General features: G+C 31.2%; 3 protein-coding genes across 5 annotated transcripts in view; 1 reads left to right on the forward strand and 2 right to left on the reverse strand.

The window, feature by feature from the left end:
- LOC115875977 (arginine-glutamic acid dipeptide repeats protein) overlaps positions 1–7,717 on the reverse strand; it is a 71,506-nt gene extending 63,789 nt beyond the window's left edge. For all 3 annotated transcript variants that reach the window (XM_030891606.1, XM_030891608.1, XM_030891602.1), the window contains exon 1: positions 7,486–7,717. The gene's annotated coding sequence lies outside the window, so the exon portion shown is untranslated. The remainder of the gene's footprint in view (positions 1–7,485) is intronic.
- Positions 7,718–8,031: 314 nt separating this feature from the next.
- LOC115875979 (syndetin) lies at positions 8,032–19,423 on the forward strand. The gene is made up of 16 exons (XM_030891617.1): positions 8,032–8,210; positions 8,263–8,451; positions 8,499–8,810; positions 8,868–9,056; positions 9,112–9,327; positions 9,393–9,528; positions 9,590–9,743; positions 9,798–9,987; positions 10,056–10,188; positions 10,249–10,426; positions 10,496–10,703; positions 10,755–11,063; positions 12,907–13,065; positions 13,490–13,611; positions 13,705–13,894; positions 18,870–19,423. The coding sequence occupies exons 1-16, from the start codon at positions 8,154–8,156 to the stop codon at positions 18,987–18,989; spliced, it is 2,862 nt and encodes a 953-aa protein (XP_030747477.1). The 5' UTR covers positions 8,032–8,153; the 3' UTR covers positions 18,990–19,423.
- LOC115875980 (tRNA (adenine(58)-N(1))-methyltransferase non-catalytic subunit TRM6) lies at positions 11,074–12,479 on the reverse strand. The gene has a single exon (XM_030891618.1). The coding sequence runs from the start codon at positions 12,423–12,425 to the stop codon at positions 11,181–11,183; it is 1,245 nt and encodes a 414-aa protein (XP_030747478.1). The 5' UTR covers positions 12,426–12,479; the 3' UTR covers positions 11,074–11,180.
- Positions 19,424–19,715: the final 292 nt, after the last annotated feature.

Here is a 19,715-nt window from a genome sequence, read left to right on the forward strand (position 1 = left end):
CTCTTTTAGGGGGCGCATTGAAAGTGAAACATGAATAGGACTTTATAATCTACAATGGTTTATGAAGCTGGCGTCCGGAACAGCACGCACGCACTTGACAGTTAGCACAAGTACGTTTATTAAAAATGAACGTCAGTTACGTGGACACGATGACGTGCTTCCAAATTAAAGCAGTCTCAATTTTATTCTATTCATTAACAAATATGAGTTTTGTTAATGCAGATGAACACAACTGTAAAATCATCATCATCATTTTCAGTTTATTTAACTATTTCCTCTTTGTAGTTAGGACCATTGTTGTCTTGCCTAATTTCTTCTAATTCTACTAATTTCCTAATATCATGGTCCCATCTGAGGTTCGGTTTTCTTCTAGGTCTCTTAATTACCTCGTGAATACCATGCTGTAATTTGTGAGATTTGACTCTGATAGTTGCATTCCTGCATTCTAGATTGAATTTCTCCCATAAGTACTCCATAATTATTCTTCTGTTGTTTTCTGGTAGCAGAGATCCTGAGCTGTGTATTAGTTGTCCTGTGTATTAGTACCAGGTGCGTCTCAAAAGTGGCTCACCCCTATAACTTTTTTATTTTTTTCAGTTATGAAATTATAACTTGCGGTTCGTAACGAAAATTTGACTCGAAATACCAAGGGTATGGTATCAAATTATTCGTAAAAAAATGCAATGCACCAAATATGGTAACGAGCCACCCTCGTTCCATTTTAAAAAATTGAGATATGATCAAAAATACGATTTCAGCATTTTCTAACTGACCAGAACCAAGACACTAAAAATATTAGACGATCAAATCAAACTTAATCAAAAATTGATTAAGAATTACTGTTTTTAATATAGCCATGGCACCCTAGATTTAATTTTAAAATACGATTTTTTATTAAGCGAGAATGTCAAAAATTAACATATGATATGTCATTCTATTCAGAATGTTATTTTCTATCGAATAAAGCAAATAAATACCGAGGGTGCCATTTAAAAATCAAAAGTTGTACTCATTTCCGGTGAAACAGGAAGTGACCAAAAACAACTGAATACGTCAATCAATCCTAATTTATGTCATATACTGAAATACCAAATCTCGTTTTTTATCTGAAAAAATAAAAAAGTTATAGGGGTGAGCCACTTTTGAGACGCACCCGGTATACATATATTCTTCTACTATTTCCAGTTTTGTGTTATTTATTAGAATGTCTTTTCTAGAGTTGTGCTTGGTCAATTGACCGCGGTCAATTGACCGAGATTTTGACAGATTTTGACCGGAAAGATTTTGACCAGGTCAGGTCAAAATCTTTTAATTGTCGTAAACCGAATAACAGGTACTGACTTGCCTAAAACACTCGCGACGCGAAAGAATTGTTAGTTGCTGTTTTAATGTTGACTCAATGAGTTCAATGATGACTGAGATGAAGATGAGATTCCGTTATCTAGATTAGCCTGTGCTACCACCACTCATTAGTATTTTTTTATTGCTATTATGCATTTTTTTTCGCTACCTCAGAATGGCTTTATATTTGTTTAAAAATTTTTAGTCTTGTTCGGTTACTGTCCTTTTTGTATCATTTAATGTAATGCAAACAAATCGTACGATAAGTTGCCGCGTGTGGACCACGCTTTACATTTAAATTAATATTAAATTTTATATAAAAGTTTTAAATTTAATTATCATTTAATGTAATGTTTCGTTTTGTTGTATTCTTTAGTTTTTGTTTACTGTTTTTTAATCACTAATATACGTATAAATCTAATTTCTCCTGCTTTTATTCTTTTAGAATCACGAAAGAATTTGACTGGTGCTTTGTCAATTGACCAGTCAATTGACTGGACAATTGACCACAAAAGATTTTGACGGTCAAAATCCCAACTCTAGTCTTTTCTGTCTACTAGTTCGTTGTACATTACTTTAGTTTTTGCTACATTCATTTTGAGACCTACTTTTTTGCTAGCTGTATTTAGTTCGTTAATTTGTGTTTGTCTCGGTGTTTGTAGTTCTTCAGGACTATTGACAATTAGGACTATGTCATCAGCGAATCGTAGATGGTTAAGATATTCTCCATCTATTTTTAATCCTTTGTTGGTCCAGTCTAGTCTATTTGATCAGGCCGTGTATCTTAATTTTTATCGAAATTTATAATAGTCAGCGGTGTGATAATAATAGCAGCAAATATGTAATTGTTTTATAGTAATAATAGCAAATGGTTATACATACAATATGATCGAAAAAAAAAAACGGCCTCGGCGATCCAGCGATGGCTATGAAATGAAGATCGCTGATTTTAAATGTCTTTTACCTACTACTCGAGTACCTGACTACTCCAGAAATGGAAAATGATATAAAAACGATCTACTTTTGAATCAAAATGAGATATAACACATGAGAGATAGACAGACTATAATCCCGCTTGGGTGTGAATAGAAATGTATTCTATGGCGGACCTAAATCCTCGTTTTATTAAAAAATGCAAATTTAAATTACTTAATGGATCGTGTCGTACACCACTGGTACTAAATGTTTTTTCAAGAGAAAAAGGTATGTAGTGACCTAACAAAGTACGGTACTAAAAATGAAGTAATAATACACATCCACTACGGAAAAGAAAACCTACCTACTTGTAAAAATGTTTAGTAAGTAAGTAATTTCTGGGTATCGGAGAGTTTAAAATGACAGGTTCTTAACGTCAGTATGTAATGTTATATGCAGTGGCGGATACAGAGGGGGAGCCATGGGGCCCGGGCCGCCCCTAATGTCTCTACTAATGATGTATGGTTTAAAATGGCGCCCTGAATTGCGCCATATTCTACATTACTTTTCATTTGGGCCCCCCTAAAATAAATTCCTGTATCCGCCCCTGGTTATATGTATATTCTTTTGTTAAATAAACTATACCTAAAATATCACTATATAAGTACCTGTACTTCTAGTAGACACTATAACAAAATAGTTTCTAATACAATAATAATAATAAGTGCCTACATAAATAAATATTAAATACATAGATAAATAAACATCATAAACCGTCGGTTATCTTAAACCCTGGCAATTACAAAAATCATGTAATAAAAATAAATTTAAGGTATTTCGTAAAGCCTTTTTAAATGATAGAGCCTACTTAATAGCTTAAGAATGTTTGCATATGGATGTAGCTTAAATAAGTTACTGTACACTAGATTTACAAGGGGATTTTAACGATAAAAACAGTGAAATATCAAGTGAAAATCAAATTTTAACGCTTGTATACGAAATATAATGTAGTTAAATAGATTAAACATCTCTGTTTATACAATGTATCTTTTATTTGATGCCAGTTAATTTGTTGAGTCAATATTGAACATTAGTAATTTTTCCAAAGCATAGACTTGGAAATTACATTTAAAAGCTAAATTTTTGTTTCCATTTCAATTATGTATCTAACTAGCGTGTACCGGCGACTTCGTTCGCGTCGAATTAATCATTTGTAATGGTCATGATAAAGCAAAGCAAGAATTTCCATTAACATACAAACTGGATAAAATTTTCTCACATTTATGTCAGCATGAGAAAAAACAATATGGCGATATTATTATATAACTTTGTAATATTTGAGGGGTAGTTTCATCTCTTTGGAATTTGACTTTCGAAAAATCCGTTAGCCAAAAATAAGCTTTTTACGTCAAGCAGTTTAAGCAGAATCGTGGTTAAGAAATTACCCAACTTTTTGGAACACCTATATGAATTTTTAAAAAAATTCAAAATATGTAAAAAAACCAAATAAATTATGCTTGTCCAAGCGTTTTCCCGAAAGACTAACCGTTTTTTAAATAACAAATATTGTAATATTTGAGGGGCGTTTTCACCCTCTTGGAATTTGAGATTCGAGAAACCCCTCCTTATCGAACCACTGCATCCCACAGTCAATCCGTTTGTCAAAAATCACTTTTTAACAGTTCGTGATTACTCAATGGTCATATGTTATGAAACACCCTGTATAAATTTATAAAAAATCTTAAAATATGTAAAACAACAAAATAAAATATACGTGTTTAAGAGTTTTTCCGGAAAACTCACCGGTTTTTAAATAAAAAATATTTTAATATTTGAGGGATAGAGAGAGATTTCACTCCCTTAGAATTCGAGTTTCGAAAAATCCCTTCTTATCAACTTCTACACCCTAAAGTCAATCTGTTTTCCAAAAATCGGCTTTTTACGTCAAGAGCTTTAAGCAGGATAGTGATTAATCAATGATTAGATTTTTCGAAACACCCTGTATACATTTTTAAAAAATCTTAAAATATGTAAAAAAACAAAATAAAATATACGTGTTTAAGCGTTTTTTTCGGAAACTTGACCGTTTTTTAAATAAAAAATATTGTAATATTTGAGGGGTGGTTTCACCCTCTTGGAACTAGAATTTCGAAAAATCCCTTCTTATCGAACCTCTACACCCTAGAATCAACCTGTATGCGAAAATTGAGCTTCTTACGTTGAGTAGTTTGAGCAGGATCGTGATTAATCAGTATGTCAGTCACTTAAGGATTTTATACTATTAGTATAGATTACATATTATCAATATTTTCTTTGTTAATATTAAATACGATAATATGATCAAAAAGTTTCATGATCAAGTATGTCTCATATGATCACAAACAGAGCTGCAAGCTCACAGAAAACCCAAGTCTTTCTTTTTATTTAAATCATTTTAATGACTTAAGTCATTTTTCGAAAGCCGAGTTAAGACTTAAAATTTAAGCCATTTTCAACATGATTTGTGATTTAAATCTTTATTCCGAAACAGAAAAGACTCGGAAAAAGATTTGTCTTTTTAGGAAAGACTGGAGTCATTAAAAAGACTTAAGTCATCAAAAATAATTAAGTTTTGCAAAAATTTTCAACAGCAGCATTTCTTTTTCACACACCTAGTCTTCTTAGTTCTTGAAATAATACAAGACGAATATTAGAATGTTGCTTTTTTCCTTAATCTAAGCTTTTTTCGACCATCTTCGTATCTTGATTTTAGTTGCGCCACTGAATTTTATTTGTAAATCTCTATGGAGATCGATTTTCATCTTTTCGATAAATTATGTCCGAGATATAAGGGGAGTCGAAAAATGCAACAATTTCAATTTCGCCCTGTATTTATTCTGTTGTAGGATAAATATGTGTGTAATTTTTAGTTTCATAAAAAAGTACTTAGCAATGTGAAAACCGCATACTTATTTGTACTTCTGCTTATAAACGAGAAACCCTGTAAAACACGTGAAAATGGGTCATCCTGTATAAAGTACCACAAAATTTAAATTAATATAAGTTGTGTTCTTTGTGCTTTTATGTTTATTTTTTTTATTGTTGATTATATTAGTTATTCTGAAAATAAATCGTTTGTTTTAAGTGGTTTCATTCTCATCTGTTCCTATAATAAATTAATAACATGATACAGTAAGAAAATCGATAATTAACAACATTTAAAATGGTAGGTATTTAAATTAAATCCTGGTTATCTTGACTTCTGGGTAATTATATTGATTTAAGTCATTTTACTGACTTAACTTGCAGATCATTATTTTTTAAGTCAAAAATATTAACTTAAGTCATAAAAATGACTTAAATAACGTTAGGATTGATTTAAGTCTTTTCAAAAACTCATTTGAACTTTATGTTGAATTTGACTTAAGATTTAAATCATTTTGATTTTAGGAATGCTTTAAGTCAGGAAACCTAAGACTTTAGCCTTTTAAAACTGACTTTTTGTAGCTCTGATCACAGATAATCAGTTTATATGGGAACTTTCGTTAGAATCTTCTAACTGTCAAAGTCAAACCCTAAATAGAAGAAAAATAATGATAAAATACCTACAGTATGATCGAAAAAAAAAGTTGGCTTAGAAACGAACATCGATGACATTTCCCATATACCTAGTTTCACGTATAAAATTACAGCGATCTTCATTTCATAGCTATCGCTGATGCCGGTTTTTTTTTCCATCATACTGTATGTTATTGTATTTTTGAATTTCATTCTGAATAGCTTGAAAGTATCTGTCTAAATCTCTACCTAAATACCTAAAAACTGCGGTAGCCTGTTTGCTTCCTACGGAAGATTCAACAAATCCTCATTGATTTGTCAGTTAGGTACCGTATGATCGAGAAAAAAACGGCGTCAGCGATGGCTATGAAATGAAGATCGCTGTCATTTTATATGTAAATTTACATGGGAAATGGCATCGATCGTCATTTCCCAGCCAACTGGACGCCGTTTTTTTCCGATCATACGGCACTTTACGACTGTACCTACCTACATTTTGATAAGTTAAAATATCCAATACTAAGTGCAATTAGGTACGCTTACTTAGACCCTTATAATAAATTATAACAATAGAAAAACCACAATCCCTAGTTTTGTGGTATACCTACCTATTTTAGTTTAACAAAGAAGTCTACCACCACCAAGAATTATTTAGGATTTTTATTTTCTCTAAGAAGTATGACCAAACCGGTCTTTGACTTTGAGAATTAATCAATTCTATAATGTTATATCCCTAAAGAATTGTTTTTCTATCGTCTTCCAAAGCACGGTTGATCAGTAAACTTGTAATAAAAGCATATAAATTCATATTCTAATAAGAAACTTAATTTCAATTGATAGTATAGGGTAGCTCCTATTTAATTCATTTAACATAATTGATTTATTACGTGAGCGTAATAGTTTCCATCGGACACGACAATTGGAAGGATGTTATCAATAACCCCCCGTAAAACAATGAAATCCCCTACTAGGACCACTAACATCCCATAAAACCGACTTATCGCTTCTTTTATAAACCGCAAATCAATACGAAAACTGCGTTTAAGCGTTCTTAAACAAACATTGGCCCCCGATTAGTATCTTATTTTTTCTATTGTCATGTTAAAAGTAGGTACCTTGATTTGTATTCAATGAAAATATTAAGCAAATACCCATAAAACTTAAGCACCTAACCATTACACAAATTGAATTAAACATATTGTTTTCATAATGCAAGTAATTAAAAAACTACAGAATACACATAGAAATTATGTACCTAAGTTCATAATACAGTAAGTTTTTTCTATAATGAACACAAAGATCAATTATCACAACTAATAAAAGAACTAACAAAAAAACCTATGACATGCACGTTATTGCCCTATAAACATTCATTCGTCCGTAACAAAAGAAATTATATTATGCTTTAATTAAATGGAAACAGTTCTTAGCATATAAATGAAGAAAAAAACGACAGGGTAATGAAACGGTGATTAGGGTCATAAACAATTTGACAAATTAGCTAGCGCCCCCACCACGCAGAAATATACACAGATTAATTAAACATGTCAATCAAAGTAATTATCACTTCGTAGATGGTTAAATATTATTACAAGGATGTATTTTTACCAAAGCAAATAACGAAAAAAATTCTTTAACAAAGGCCTGAAAAGGCAAACGCCTTATGTTTTCTAGCTATAATTGAAAACTTACCTTCACTAAAACAATTGCTACATAATAAAAACACTTAGCGGTACAGTTCTAGTCTCTCAGCACTAACAAACAATATGATACAGGAAACACGATAGCACACAAACTACATTAAATTTTTCAGCATTTTTGAGATTATATTGGCCGAAATTTAAGCAGAGTATTATTGAAAACACACCACTCGATTATCGATCCTTGGCGGCCATTTTACACGAGTAGAGCGACTCGTCTTGGCCATTCAGAAACGATCATTTGACTGATATTAGCGACCTCTAGTGATACATGTTTTTACTTCTTTTCTGAAGCACAACTTGGCACAACAGGAGAGAAAAAAAATAAATGTTTATACTTTTTCACAGCTTTTTCATTTCATTCATTGATTTATTTAAATTATTATTATTAACTGGTGTCTGTCAACAAAAAAAAACAAGTAAAAATAATATACATTTTATGTAAAAATCTTTAGTCTAAATGTTTCAGAAATCTTGCTTAACAACTTAAAACCTGACAACGTCGCTTTTTCATTATCATATGTTGACTTTAATTTTGACAGGTAAATTAATAAAATAAAACATTGAAGAAGGAAATAAATAGCTGTAAAAGTCGTGTAAATAATTTTATAAAAAGCTAATGAATAGTAACTGGTATTGATAGATTAATTATATCCAACAATGGCAAATAAAATGGAGGAATTGAAACATAAATTTCTGGGTTTAATAAACAAACAGGTAAGATATTAATTCTAATTTTTAGACTTCTCCTTAAAAATATAAATTCTAGCCACCCAGAATACCATCAATGGGGTTTGATGACACAAATTATCATTTTTCAAAAATGCCAACATTATCAATTAACAGTAAAACAGCACAGGATTCAGATAGACCTGCAGATCAGGATATTTTGGAGAGTATCGAAGCTGCTTATTTTTCAATGTCTGAGGATTTTGATATTTGTAGATTCGAGCTATCGGTATGACATTATTATTGAGTTATTTTTCGTTAAACTTTATTTTGTAGAAACTACCTGAAACCCTTGATTGTGATGAAATACAAAGAGATTTCAAAAATCTAAAACAGCAACATTCCGTGGTTTCAAAGAAAGTTTTGCAATTAATTTTAGAGCATCAAAACTCATGTAATGATGAATTTAATACTATACAGGAAATTTTAGAACAAGTAAAAGAAACTTTAGAAAAATGTAGAGAAAGCAGGAAACAATTAAATATATGTGGAAAACAGTTTTCAGCTAGTTTAGGTATTTTAGCTAATTATAGAAAAAGAAAAATAGCACAGGTTTTGTTGGGTAATTTGCATATGATTAAAAATTTGGTAAGATTTTATTTAAGTTTATTGGTTAATAATGAAATTAAATGTTCTGTTTTATAGCACAGTTTTGATAAAAGGTGCCAGCAATTGCTAAATGATGAAGATTATGCTGGAGCAATAACCGAACTTAAAAGATGTCAAAACATTGCCATTAAATACAGGCATTTTAGTTGTGTTGCAGCATTAACATATAGATTACAAGAGACTTTAGAAAATACAGATACTCAGCTTGACAGAATCTTAGCTCAAGTTCTAATTTCCAGCATTATTGCTATTGCTCTTTTTTTACATCGTTTGTTTTCAGATGTGCTACCATTTTGACAATGATAGATATACTAAACTGCAAGAAGCTTATAATTTGTTAGAAAAATCTCAACTATCAATGATTGACAATATTCATGTGCATTATATAACTGCCATATACAATTCATCACTTAATATTGTGAGTTCTTATGCTACATCAGATGCTTTAGATTTAGCTGAAAATACTGGAAAGCATCAATATACAGCAATGTGCCAGGTATGCTTATATACTAGTAAACAGTTATTGTATACTAAGATTGTATATAATTTCAATTATTTTAGTCTGTACATCAAGAAAATTTTATACCATGTTTGATTCAGTTGTGTAAAATACTTTTTAAAATTGTATTGAGTTATCATCAACTTATTAAATGGTACTGTAATAAACAAAATGATGAAGAAAATGAAGATGGATTAAGTGAGCAATTTAATTTTTTTATTGATAAATGATTACAGTTAATGTTAAACATATTTTGTAGACACTGAACTGAGTATGTGTAATCAAAAATTAGATTATAATGTAATAAAAGTATGGGACGATGTGCAAAGAAAAGTGTCTAATTTATTGCTTAATGCAGATTTAGCCAATTATAAGTTTGATCAGTTTCTGCAGGTTTTAAAAGTGGTTCATCGGTTAGCCTTATAACATGATGAATTTTTTAAAAAATATAAAAATATATATTTTAGTTTAATACAAGTAGGTGATGAATTTTGTTCAAGTAAATCTGAGGATTTGCAAGAATCAATACGAAAACAAAGTATTAATTACTTCAAAAAATATCATTTACAAAGATTAGATGAATTAAAAATTTTTCTAGAAAATGAAATTTGGGAATTATGTCCTGTCAAATCATCTTTTAGTATACTGCAACTTCAGGTAAATTATAATAATGCAATTTTTGTGTTTATAAAATATGATTTGTTATTAATATAACATTATTTTAGGAGTTTAAATCAGTAAGGTCAATTCTAAAAAATTATAAGAACAGCATACAAATGAGCCCCACAATAGCAGTTTATTCGACAACATCAACTGAATGTTCTTCTTCGCATTCACAGGATGATAGTAGTATAATTGGTACTTAGATGATTTACATGGAATTGTAAAAGTTAGAAAAAATACATTACATTATTTCAGGTAATTATTTCATTCGTTATGCCGATCGTGGTACTCCATTTGAAACTGGATTAGATGAAACTATAATAGATGAGGATATTTTAGCTGTTGAGAATGAAAAATCTCACTATATATCAGATGAAAGTGATGAGGAACCAGAAGAATTAAAAAAAGATTTTGTTGATGAGGATAATTCAAAGTAAGTTAAATAGTCGAAAACATATAATAAAAACGAATATAAAGATATAAAGCAGTAACTTATTTTTAGGCAAAGCAATGTAAATAAAAAACATGATAAACATTACCAGAATTCCCCAGTTTTAACAAATACCACACTTTCTGTTATAAGACAAATGGGCAAATATATCCAAATGTCAAGACTACTAAAAACTATAGCATATCAGATTATAACATCTATGAATCAACTGTTTGATTTTTATCTCTATTCAGTTCATTTATTTTTTGCCTCAGACCTAGTAAGAGTTTCAAATTTTAATTAGATATAATTCAAATAACAGATATTTTAGACAGTATCAGGTCACAGCCTTTACACTGAGGAATTATCGTTAACAATAAGGAAGATTAAAGACAACTTGATCTTGGAAATGCCCAATCAAAATTTGGAAATAAATTTACCCGAAGATAAAATTATGGAGCCCCACTTATCATTAATGGTCGACTTAAAACAATCAGAAACTCTTTATGGCCTAGCTGAAAGAATAATAGCTGTGGAAAGTCTAATATTTTTATCAAGACAGTATGAATTTTTACAAGATTATTTGGAATATTTAGTACCACAAACTAATAAAATAATGTTACAACAGTTTTTTGCTCAAGTAAGTATGTACCTAATGAAGTTTATAGGGATTATTAAAAGTTATCAAGTCAAACACCAGGAAAATATTTCATTTTTTATAAAATTATACCTATATAAGTACAAGATATCTGCACATTTAACTATTTAGTTTCACTGCTGATAAAATAAAACCACCAGTGTTCATCATCATTTCAGGATGAGTTCTTTCTGGCAACACTTGATAATTTCTTAAAAAATTATTACTCAACTTTATTGCTATAATATCTAGTCGACCTTTAAGATATATAAATAAGTCTTGTAAAGGTTCCTTAGTTACACTAAACACCACCATTTGACGTCCTCCTTGTAGAAATTGCAACAGCTCCTTTACAATATTGACAGGATGTTCCTTTGCAGTTACTATTAGAGAATCACATTTATTATTCAATATCTTACACGCACTTTCATTGTCTAACTTCCACTGAGGTTCTTTTGGAGTCAATTGTGTAGGTTCGCCATCTAATTTTGCCTTCTTAGGTTCAGGTTCACCCTCACTTTTGTCTTCAGTATCATTGCAAATATTATCAACAAAGCTGTTTTTGTTTTGGTAAAAACATCTTAATACAGAATACAAGTTTACATTAATGCACCTGTGGGTCTGTTCTTCAGGAAACTGCATGGCTAAAAAGGCATTTTTTTGACACTCATTTCCTGGATGCATGTGAATGAGTGTGCCACTTGTATTGGCTCCTATAGCATTCATAACTGCAGCTGACATAAGACCTGAACTCCCACTATCGTACAATAAATGGTTACCATCTGAATGTATGTTTGCGTAGGTGAGAATTTGAGATAAGTCGTCTATTCGAATGCCCAATGTTTTTGTAGGGTCTTGTCTGTAAAACATATTTGTCAGAAGTCTAATTGTAGGCTTTCGAATTTGTAAATATTCAAAGTATTTCTTTTCCTTTTTCTTAATATATTTTTCTTGTGAATATTCCGTTTTCATATTAAATGTTTTTGAGTTATTTATTAGCTTTTCCACAATAGCATTGGAATTTAATTCTGAATTCTGTAACTCATCGATATCATCTTTAGTTAAAGTTTGAGCGCTTTCATCACTCACAATATTTCTATTGTCCATTCCACTTGTTTCAATATTTACAGCGTTCCCGACGTTTTTACCGTCTTCCACCTTTTCCAATATGTACAATTTATTATTTTGAGAATAGTTTTTCATTTGGAAAGTATCAAAATATTTTTGACCAATTATGTTATCCATCTGTACCGTAAATTTTCCGATAACCATATTTCCATGCTTCTTTAATTTATGCAGTTTGGTATAACCCTGCCTTTGCACTATAATTTGATCACCAACTTGTATTTCTTGTGATTGCTCCATAATTTTAAATTTAATTTAATTCATAACAATAACAAACGTGTTTTTAAAGTAAGGTTAAGAATACAAATTTTGACACATATATACTGTGTTGCCAGATTTTAAAATTGAATTTCTTATTTTAATTTTTTCTTGACAAAATTATGGCGGTCGATTTGGTTATAAATTAATATACTAATATTATAAATTATTTTGTCATATTAATATTTTTTAACTTTTAAAACTTGTAATATTTGTAATAATACCTTATGATCGAATAAAAACGGCCTCAGCGATGGCTATGAAATGAAGATCGCTGTCATTTTATATGTAAATTTATATGGGAAATGTCATCGATTTGTCATTTCATAGCCATCGCTGACGCCGTTTTTATTCGATCATACGGTAGTTTGTATGGATAAATATATTTCTACATTATGTCCCTAATATGCGCAGGTGCTTGTACTAATATAAACCAGGGTAAAATATTTTAAATTCTTTTTAGAATATAACTAGTGCTATACATTTAAGACGTCCAGTATACATGGCAGTAGTCGCACAAATATTTGATTTGCGTCAAATTCTGGTATCGATGTCTAAAATTAATTGGGAAGTTAAAGATGTAATGTCACAACATAATTCCTATATTGATATGATTCTAAGAGTAAGTAATAAACAACATGGATGTGAATATTTAATATTTAACTTGCGATATATTCGAGTATGCTATGTCATATCCTTGTGTCAATGCTTGTGTCAAATATGTAATACCCTATGATCGAATTAAAACGGCGCGCGGCGTCAGCGATGGCTTTGAAATAAAGATCGCTGTCATTTTATATGGAAAATTAGATGGGGAATGTCATCGATCGTCATTTCATACCCATCGCTGACGCCGTTTTTATTCGATCATACGGAATATGTATGTATTACATGTAAAATAAAAAAAAATAAATCTAGAGATCATATACATATTTTTATCTTATACAGTATTTTACCATATCTATGGAAATAGAATTATTTCCACTTTCGTTGACACTCTGTCTATAGCTGTTATTTCTTATGCACTATGGATTTAAAATTTTTAGGAAGTGCAGATATTCAGGGTAAGACTGGATGAAGTAGTACATAGAGTGCCTATTTCTAATGAGGTTTTAAAAGTTTTATGGGAGAATATTGCCCACATTGTTACTCATACCTTAGTGCAAGGGTAAGTTTAACAAAAGGGAATTTATTAATAAGCCTTATTATACTACTTCTTTTTTCTTTCTACTTACTACTTCTTTCTCCACTTCTCTTTTAGATTTTCTGAGGCTAAGAAATGTACAAATGGGGGCAGAGCATTAATGCAACTTGATTTTACACAATTCTTAACAAAGTTTGAAAAAATATCCTCTTTAAGACCTGTGCCTCATAAAGAATATGTAGAAAATTATGTAAAAGCTTATTATCTGCCTGATAGTGAATTAGAGATATGGGTCAGGGAACACAAGGTAATTTTTTATTTTTATACCATAAAATGCGGCAGAGATGAAGATTACTGTTTATGTAAAATTATATGCTAAGCCAACTCGACGCCATTTTTTCTGTACATCACTATATAAGGTCACAGATTTACTTAACGGTACAGAAGCGATAGAAACAATTTTTTCCAGACCAAATTTTAAGTGAGTTTTTATGTAATTTTTTCAGCACAGATTAAAAGACGACAGTTGTCAAATTTTGATTAGCTGATGTAATACCAATCAGCTAATCAAAATTTGACAACTGTCGTCTTTTAATCTGTGCTGAAAAAATTACATAAAAACTCACTTAAAATTTGGTCTGGAAAAAATTGTTTCTATCGCTTCTGCTTCTGTACGGTTATATCGTGTAAAAAAAACGTTATGCGGGGACGATCGTGTAAAAAAAACGTTATGTAAAAAACTAGTTTTCTACGTGTAAAAATATTTTTGTTTAAAAAACAATAGTATATTGTTTAGGAGTAAAAATGACCCTTTTTGTGGCAAGGCCGACATACAACCGAGGCACAAAAAGTCATTTTTACTCCGAATAGAACATGTTATTTTTTTCAAACGCCACAAATAAGTTTTTAAACAATAATTTCATACATTTCAAACAATATAAAAATATTTAAAAGTCATACCTTGTATGTAATTATAGTATATCAAGAAACTATGGTTACGGCTCGTTGAATTTGACCATAGAATTTGACACTTTATGTTGATAGACACTGTGGTAGGAATCAAAATACATGCTGAAATAATTGAAAATATAGATGGGGAATGAAGAGATAATGTTATTTTTTACCTTTATATTTATATATATCTCTTCTAACCTCGTTTATAATTTTAGGTTATTATTTTTTACAATTATATTTAGTAAATAAATTCAGCAAAAATAATTCGTCACAATAATAAGAGCTACACAGGGTATCCCAATATTCCGAGGACATAGAACTACTCCGGATTTTTGGACTCAAATTAAGTTAATTGGGCATAATTTGCCTCTATTCAAAAGTGGTTTGTTTGTCCGCTAGAGGGAATCAAACTAACCAAAATAATCAAAATCACATTTTTTCAGATATTTTAATAACCGTTATTCTGATTTGAATGAGATTTTGGATGTTTATGTTTTGTTAAGTGCATTAAGTGCAACATTTGACTTACACAAAAATCATCAAGAAAAAGTACGGGTAGGGTAAAAACTACACCCACCCCTATATACATTTTAGTATAAACATTTTCCAACTCAACCGACGGCCGATTTTCTTTTCGTAAAATGGTCCCTCTAGTATTTACTACATTTTTTGCACCTCTTGTAAAAAAACGCCACCGTGCAGGAAAAAAAATTCAAAGCTGACTTCCAAAAAATGTTTTTTGTCACATCAAGCTATGGATGCGCATAAAATCTATTATGCTCTAATAATCTAGTTGGAGAAAATATGGAATTTTGTTGTTAGTATCACAAATTATATTTGACAATAAGCTTCATAAAAAGCTTAAAAAAAATGTGTAATTTTTAAATTAATTAACGTTTGGGTTTATTTTTGCTTGATGTCCTTTAACGGACAAACCAAGCACTTTTGTATAAAGGTAAATTATGTGTAATTAACTTATTTTGCTCCAAGAAATACGTACATAGTTGTTGTGGAACTCCCTGTATATTTTATAAGCCTGTTTTGAAAAAAAAATCCCCAAAAATTTTTTTCGGAAAAACTATGCGATGTGGCGTTTTTTACAAGAGACAAAAAATGTATTAAATACTAGAGAGACTATTTTGCGAAAAGAAAATCTGTCGCCAATGGAGTTGGAAAATATTTATACCAAAGTTTATGTAGAGGGGGGGGGGGGGTATTTTTCACCCTTCCTGTACTTTTTCTTGATTTTTGTGAAAGCAAAATGTTAAAGCACTTTGCAAAACATAGATATCAAAAATCTCATTCAAATCGGAATAACGGTTCTTAAAATAAAAAATGTCTATATCTATGTGGCGGATTCATCTTTCCAAAAAAATCCTGTATGGGTATTTCGCCACTGCAGTGAATTTCGGCACTGCACAAGAAAATCTACAAAATAAAATAATTATTTTTTGTAAACACTTCTGGCGTTAAATCTAAACGGACGCTGCTTGTCAGAAGTTATGTTTACAGTAATACAAATTTGCCTAACAAAGAAAAAAAAATGCTGAACGTTTCGGAAAGTTATCTCTTTCCGTCGTCGGAAGCAAAAAAATACAAAGAATAAAGAAAAAAACTATTTAAAACATTTAAATTCAAATATTCGAGAACACTTTACTTTTTTAAAACAGATACGTCTACAAGAAACCGTTGACGTTCTGTTAAAAAATCTTAAAATAAAAAAAAAAACTTCTTAGGTTCTTAAAATATCTCAACAAATTTATTAAGATTGATGTCCTCTAGCGGACAAACGAAGCATTTTTGTATAGAGGTAAATTATATCCAATGAACTTATTTTCATTTCATAAATGCGCAGTAGTTCTCTCTCCACGGAATATTGGGACACCCTGTCTCAATAAATATATTATTTTACTTGGTCTTTAAAAAAAATCTGAACCATTCAATAAACTTGTAGGCATTCTTTTTCAGTGGATAATTGAGTTAATTATTGTCACAAAAAAAATTGTTGAATGTCATTTTAGTCTGTGCTTACTATCGCTAAGGAAGTAAATTCATCTCTGTTAGGCTAGGTATTCTGTGATACAATGTTTAAATTAATATATAGTATAGTACGAACCAACCAAGAAAAGACTACAAGCGTCATACCAAGAACGATCGCCTTCTCTCTTGAGTCAACATGGACATGCCAGTGGAAGAGAGACAGACGATACCTAGGTGTTGACGCTCCTAGCCTTCTCTTAACTGGTTCTATATATACACATATATACACATGGCCAAAATTATTGCATATATCATTTAAAAATATACGGAAAGGAATTTAAAGAATCTTTTTTTATACATATCTTTGATAATCTGTAATAAACATTTTTTTTTGTTAAAATGGATATGGTAAACAATGTTTATCGTTCAGACCCTATATTATTTAGTGATGGGAAAAACCGATTAATTTCAATAATCGAGTACTCGAGTTTAAAGCGATTGCAATAACGGAGTGATCGCTCGAGCGAAATATCACTCGTATTTAAAAATACGGTTTTTCACCCGTCGCTTGTTGTAAGTGCTCGTTAACGCCAAGCGCCTAGCAGTAAGCTGCGTGCGCAGTGATGAATGACAAGCAGCAAGCGGCGAGCCATTCGCTTGATGGCTTGATTGCTTGATTTAGTTTATTTCAAAGCATTGTCGATGTAGGTCGTAAAATTTTGCCCCTCAGATACGCAACGGATAAATATATATACGGCGTCGTATAAATTTGCTACCTGCAATGTATGTAGAAAATTCGCTCGGCTTTTTATCTAGTATGTCACATTAAAATTGGATTTCAATTTATTTCAATCTAGGATCGCTTGCATCGCTCGTTCATAATCGAGCGATGTCGGTTATTTCAATAATCGGGTACTCGAGCGAATTTTCGCTCGAGTTATCCCATCACTAATATTATTACGAATTCTTGCACATTTCGATTTGTGGTCTCTTGGGTTTCAGCAGAAATTTGAAAGAAAAAAATTTGAGCATTGTTTTGGCCTTAAAATGCCTAGAAACATTATTTCACAGTTTAAAAGAGTCAGAATAGTAACACTGTCTCAACAGGGCTACCGGCAAGTTGCAATAGCTGAAATTGTAGGAGTTGACCAAAGCGATGTTTCGCGAATAATAAAAAAAAATCAAGGAGACAAACGAGGTTACAGACCGGCCTGGTAGAGGTAGAAAGAGAGTTACTGCTGCTGTGCAAGATCATCAAATATCCCTAATTGCACGACGCAATCCCCTGCTTTCTAGTACTGCTATTAAAAATGAATTAGCTCGCCTTGAAGGAGTAAATGTTTCAAGAAAGGCCATAGACGACTCCATTACCGAGGATTACATTTAAGGAGGCCTCTACGTGTTCCGAAGCTTAATTTACAGCACAAAATTACGCGACTACAATGGGCTGAGGAGATGAGAGCAAATGGACCTAATTGGAATTTCGTCATGTTTAGTGATGAAACAAGAATAGGCCTAGTGTCAGACTCGCGACGAACTTTGGTCTGGAGAGCATCTGGAAGACGAGCATGCTTGAATGCAGCTCAACCCCGTGTCCCGTTTCAAGGGGGAAGCATTATGGTATGGGCAGGTGTAATGCACGGAGGTCGAACTCCTCTTGTTTTTATTGATGGCACAATGACAAGTGCCTCATATCTTAGAGACGTTTTAGAGCCTATTGTACGTCTATGTCCTTGGGCAGTGAGGGATGAATTTGTTTACATGGACGATAATGCCCCTCTCCATCGCACTTTAGCGGTTCGCGAATTTTGTGAGGAGGAGGGTATAACTGTGGTGGCCACCGATATCTCCAGATATAAATGTGATCGAGCATGCTTGGGACATGCTAAAACGCCATATTGCCAGAAGGAATGATCCCCCCGTACCTTAAATGAATTGAAAATTGCTGCGCGCGAAACATGGGAGCCATTCCTCAACATCTTCTGGACAACTTAATTGAGGGCATGCCACGTCGTCTCACAGCTTGCATTGAGGCTCGAGGAGGCAATACAGACTATTAGTTGTGAGAAATAATTAAAATTGTTTTCAATATTTTCTGTTTAAAATGAAATTTGATTTTGTTGAACTTCACCCATTATGAAATAAAATTATAATAACAGCCTAGTTGCACTTAGATTTTTAATTTTATATTAGTTAGTCGTGTAGTAAGCCAATATGTCCAAAAATATAAAATAGGTCCAAAATAAAATAAAAATATCGTTATATGCAATAATTTTGGCCATGTGTGTATTTTTTCTGTCACATGAAATTATAAAATAGATTCTTTATATATATAAGTATATTTTTAGGAGTATTCCGCTAAACATTTATATGGCCTTGTAAGCTGTGCATGTCAAAATAACAAAAAATCACGTCAAAGGCTTCTACAAGTTGTTGAGGAAATGGAAAAAAATATATTTAGTAGATAGCATACTGAAATATGTTATTGAATAGTACCTACTCGGTGGTGTTTCTATGTGATATTTTAATTTTCTTAAAACTAATTGTATAATATTAAATAAGATTATTAGCACCAAATGACATATGGATGGAAAAATGTACGTTATTACCCTTTGTTTCTCTAAGGAATCTAAGTTTATTTATCTATTTTGTTGACTGATTTTGTTACTACTTATTTCTATTTTACTTATATACGCATATATTTACAAATATTGAAAACAGTGTAATTAATGTTAAATGTTTAAGTATCAATACTATTTTTTTTATTAGGTACATATTTTAGTTACATAATGTTTGAATATGCCTCAAATCTGTGTTTTAACTCTGAGTTCTTAAATAATAAGTAATATTAAAATCTATAAATGCATAAAGTTCAGTAATAAATTAATATTCTAAAGTTTAACTTTTTTATAATTAATAAACTCAGAGTTGAAGTTATTAACTCTATAGGCTTGGTGCATTTCTGTTCATTTTAAAAATTCCAACCGCGGCGCTCCAATGACAGAAATTAGAAGTGCCGGATACCTATAAAGTATTTCACGCAGTCCCTTTACCGTTTATGTTGATCGCATAGAAATAATATTAAATTCGTGGCTTTGTCATAATATTTAAGTATTTGATTTTTTACTAGTACAATTATTGAAGCTATAAAACACTCAGGCACGAAGTTTGTGTGATGTAACGCTGTATTGGGT

Source organism: Sitophilus oryzae, unplaced genomic scaffold (assembly GCF_002938485.1).
Source record: "Sitophilus oryzae breed Bouriz unplaced genomic scaffold, Soryzae_2.0 scaffold_1396_pilon_pilon, whole genome shotgun sequence".
NCBI classification, from domain to species: Eukaryota; Metazoa; Arthropoda; class Insecta; order Coleoptera; family Curculionidae; genus Sitophilus; species Sitophilus oryzae.

What these genes read in the sequence shown, in the direction of transcription:
- LOC115875979 (XM_030891617.1), top strand. Translation starts at nt 8,154, where the DNA reads ATGGCAAATAAAATGGAGGAATTGAAACATAAATTTCTGGGTTTAATA. An exon ending in AATATACAGCAATGTGCCAG is followed by an intron (nt 9,328 to 9,392) that starts GTATGCTTATAT and finishes CAATTATTTTAG; the next exon opens with TCTGTACATCAAGAAAATTT. An exon ending in TATTTTTTGCCTCAGACCTA is followed by an intron (nt 10,704 to 10,754) that starts GTAAGAGTTTCA and finishes CAGATATTTTAG; the next exon opens with ACAGTATCAGGTCACAGCCT.
- LOC115875980 (XM_030891618.1), bottom strand. Translation starts at nt 12,425, where the DNA reads ATGGAGCAATCACAAGAAATACAAGTTGGTGATCAAATTATAGTGCAA.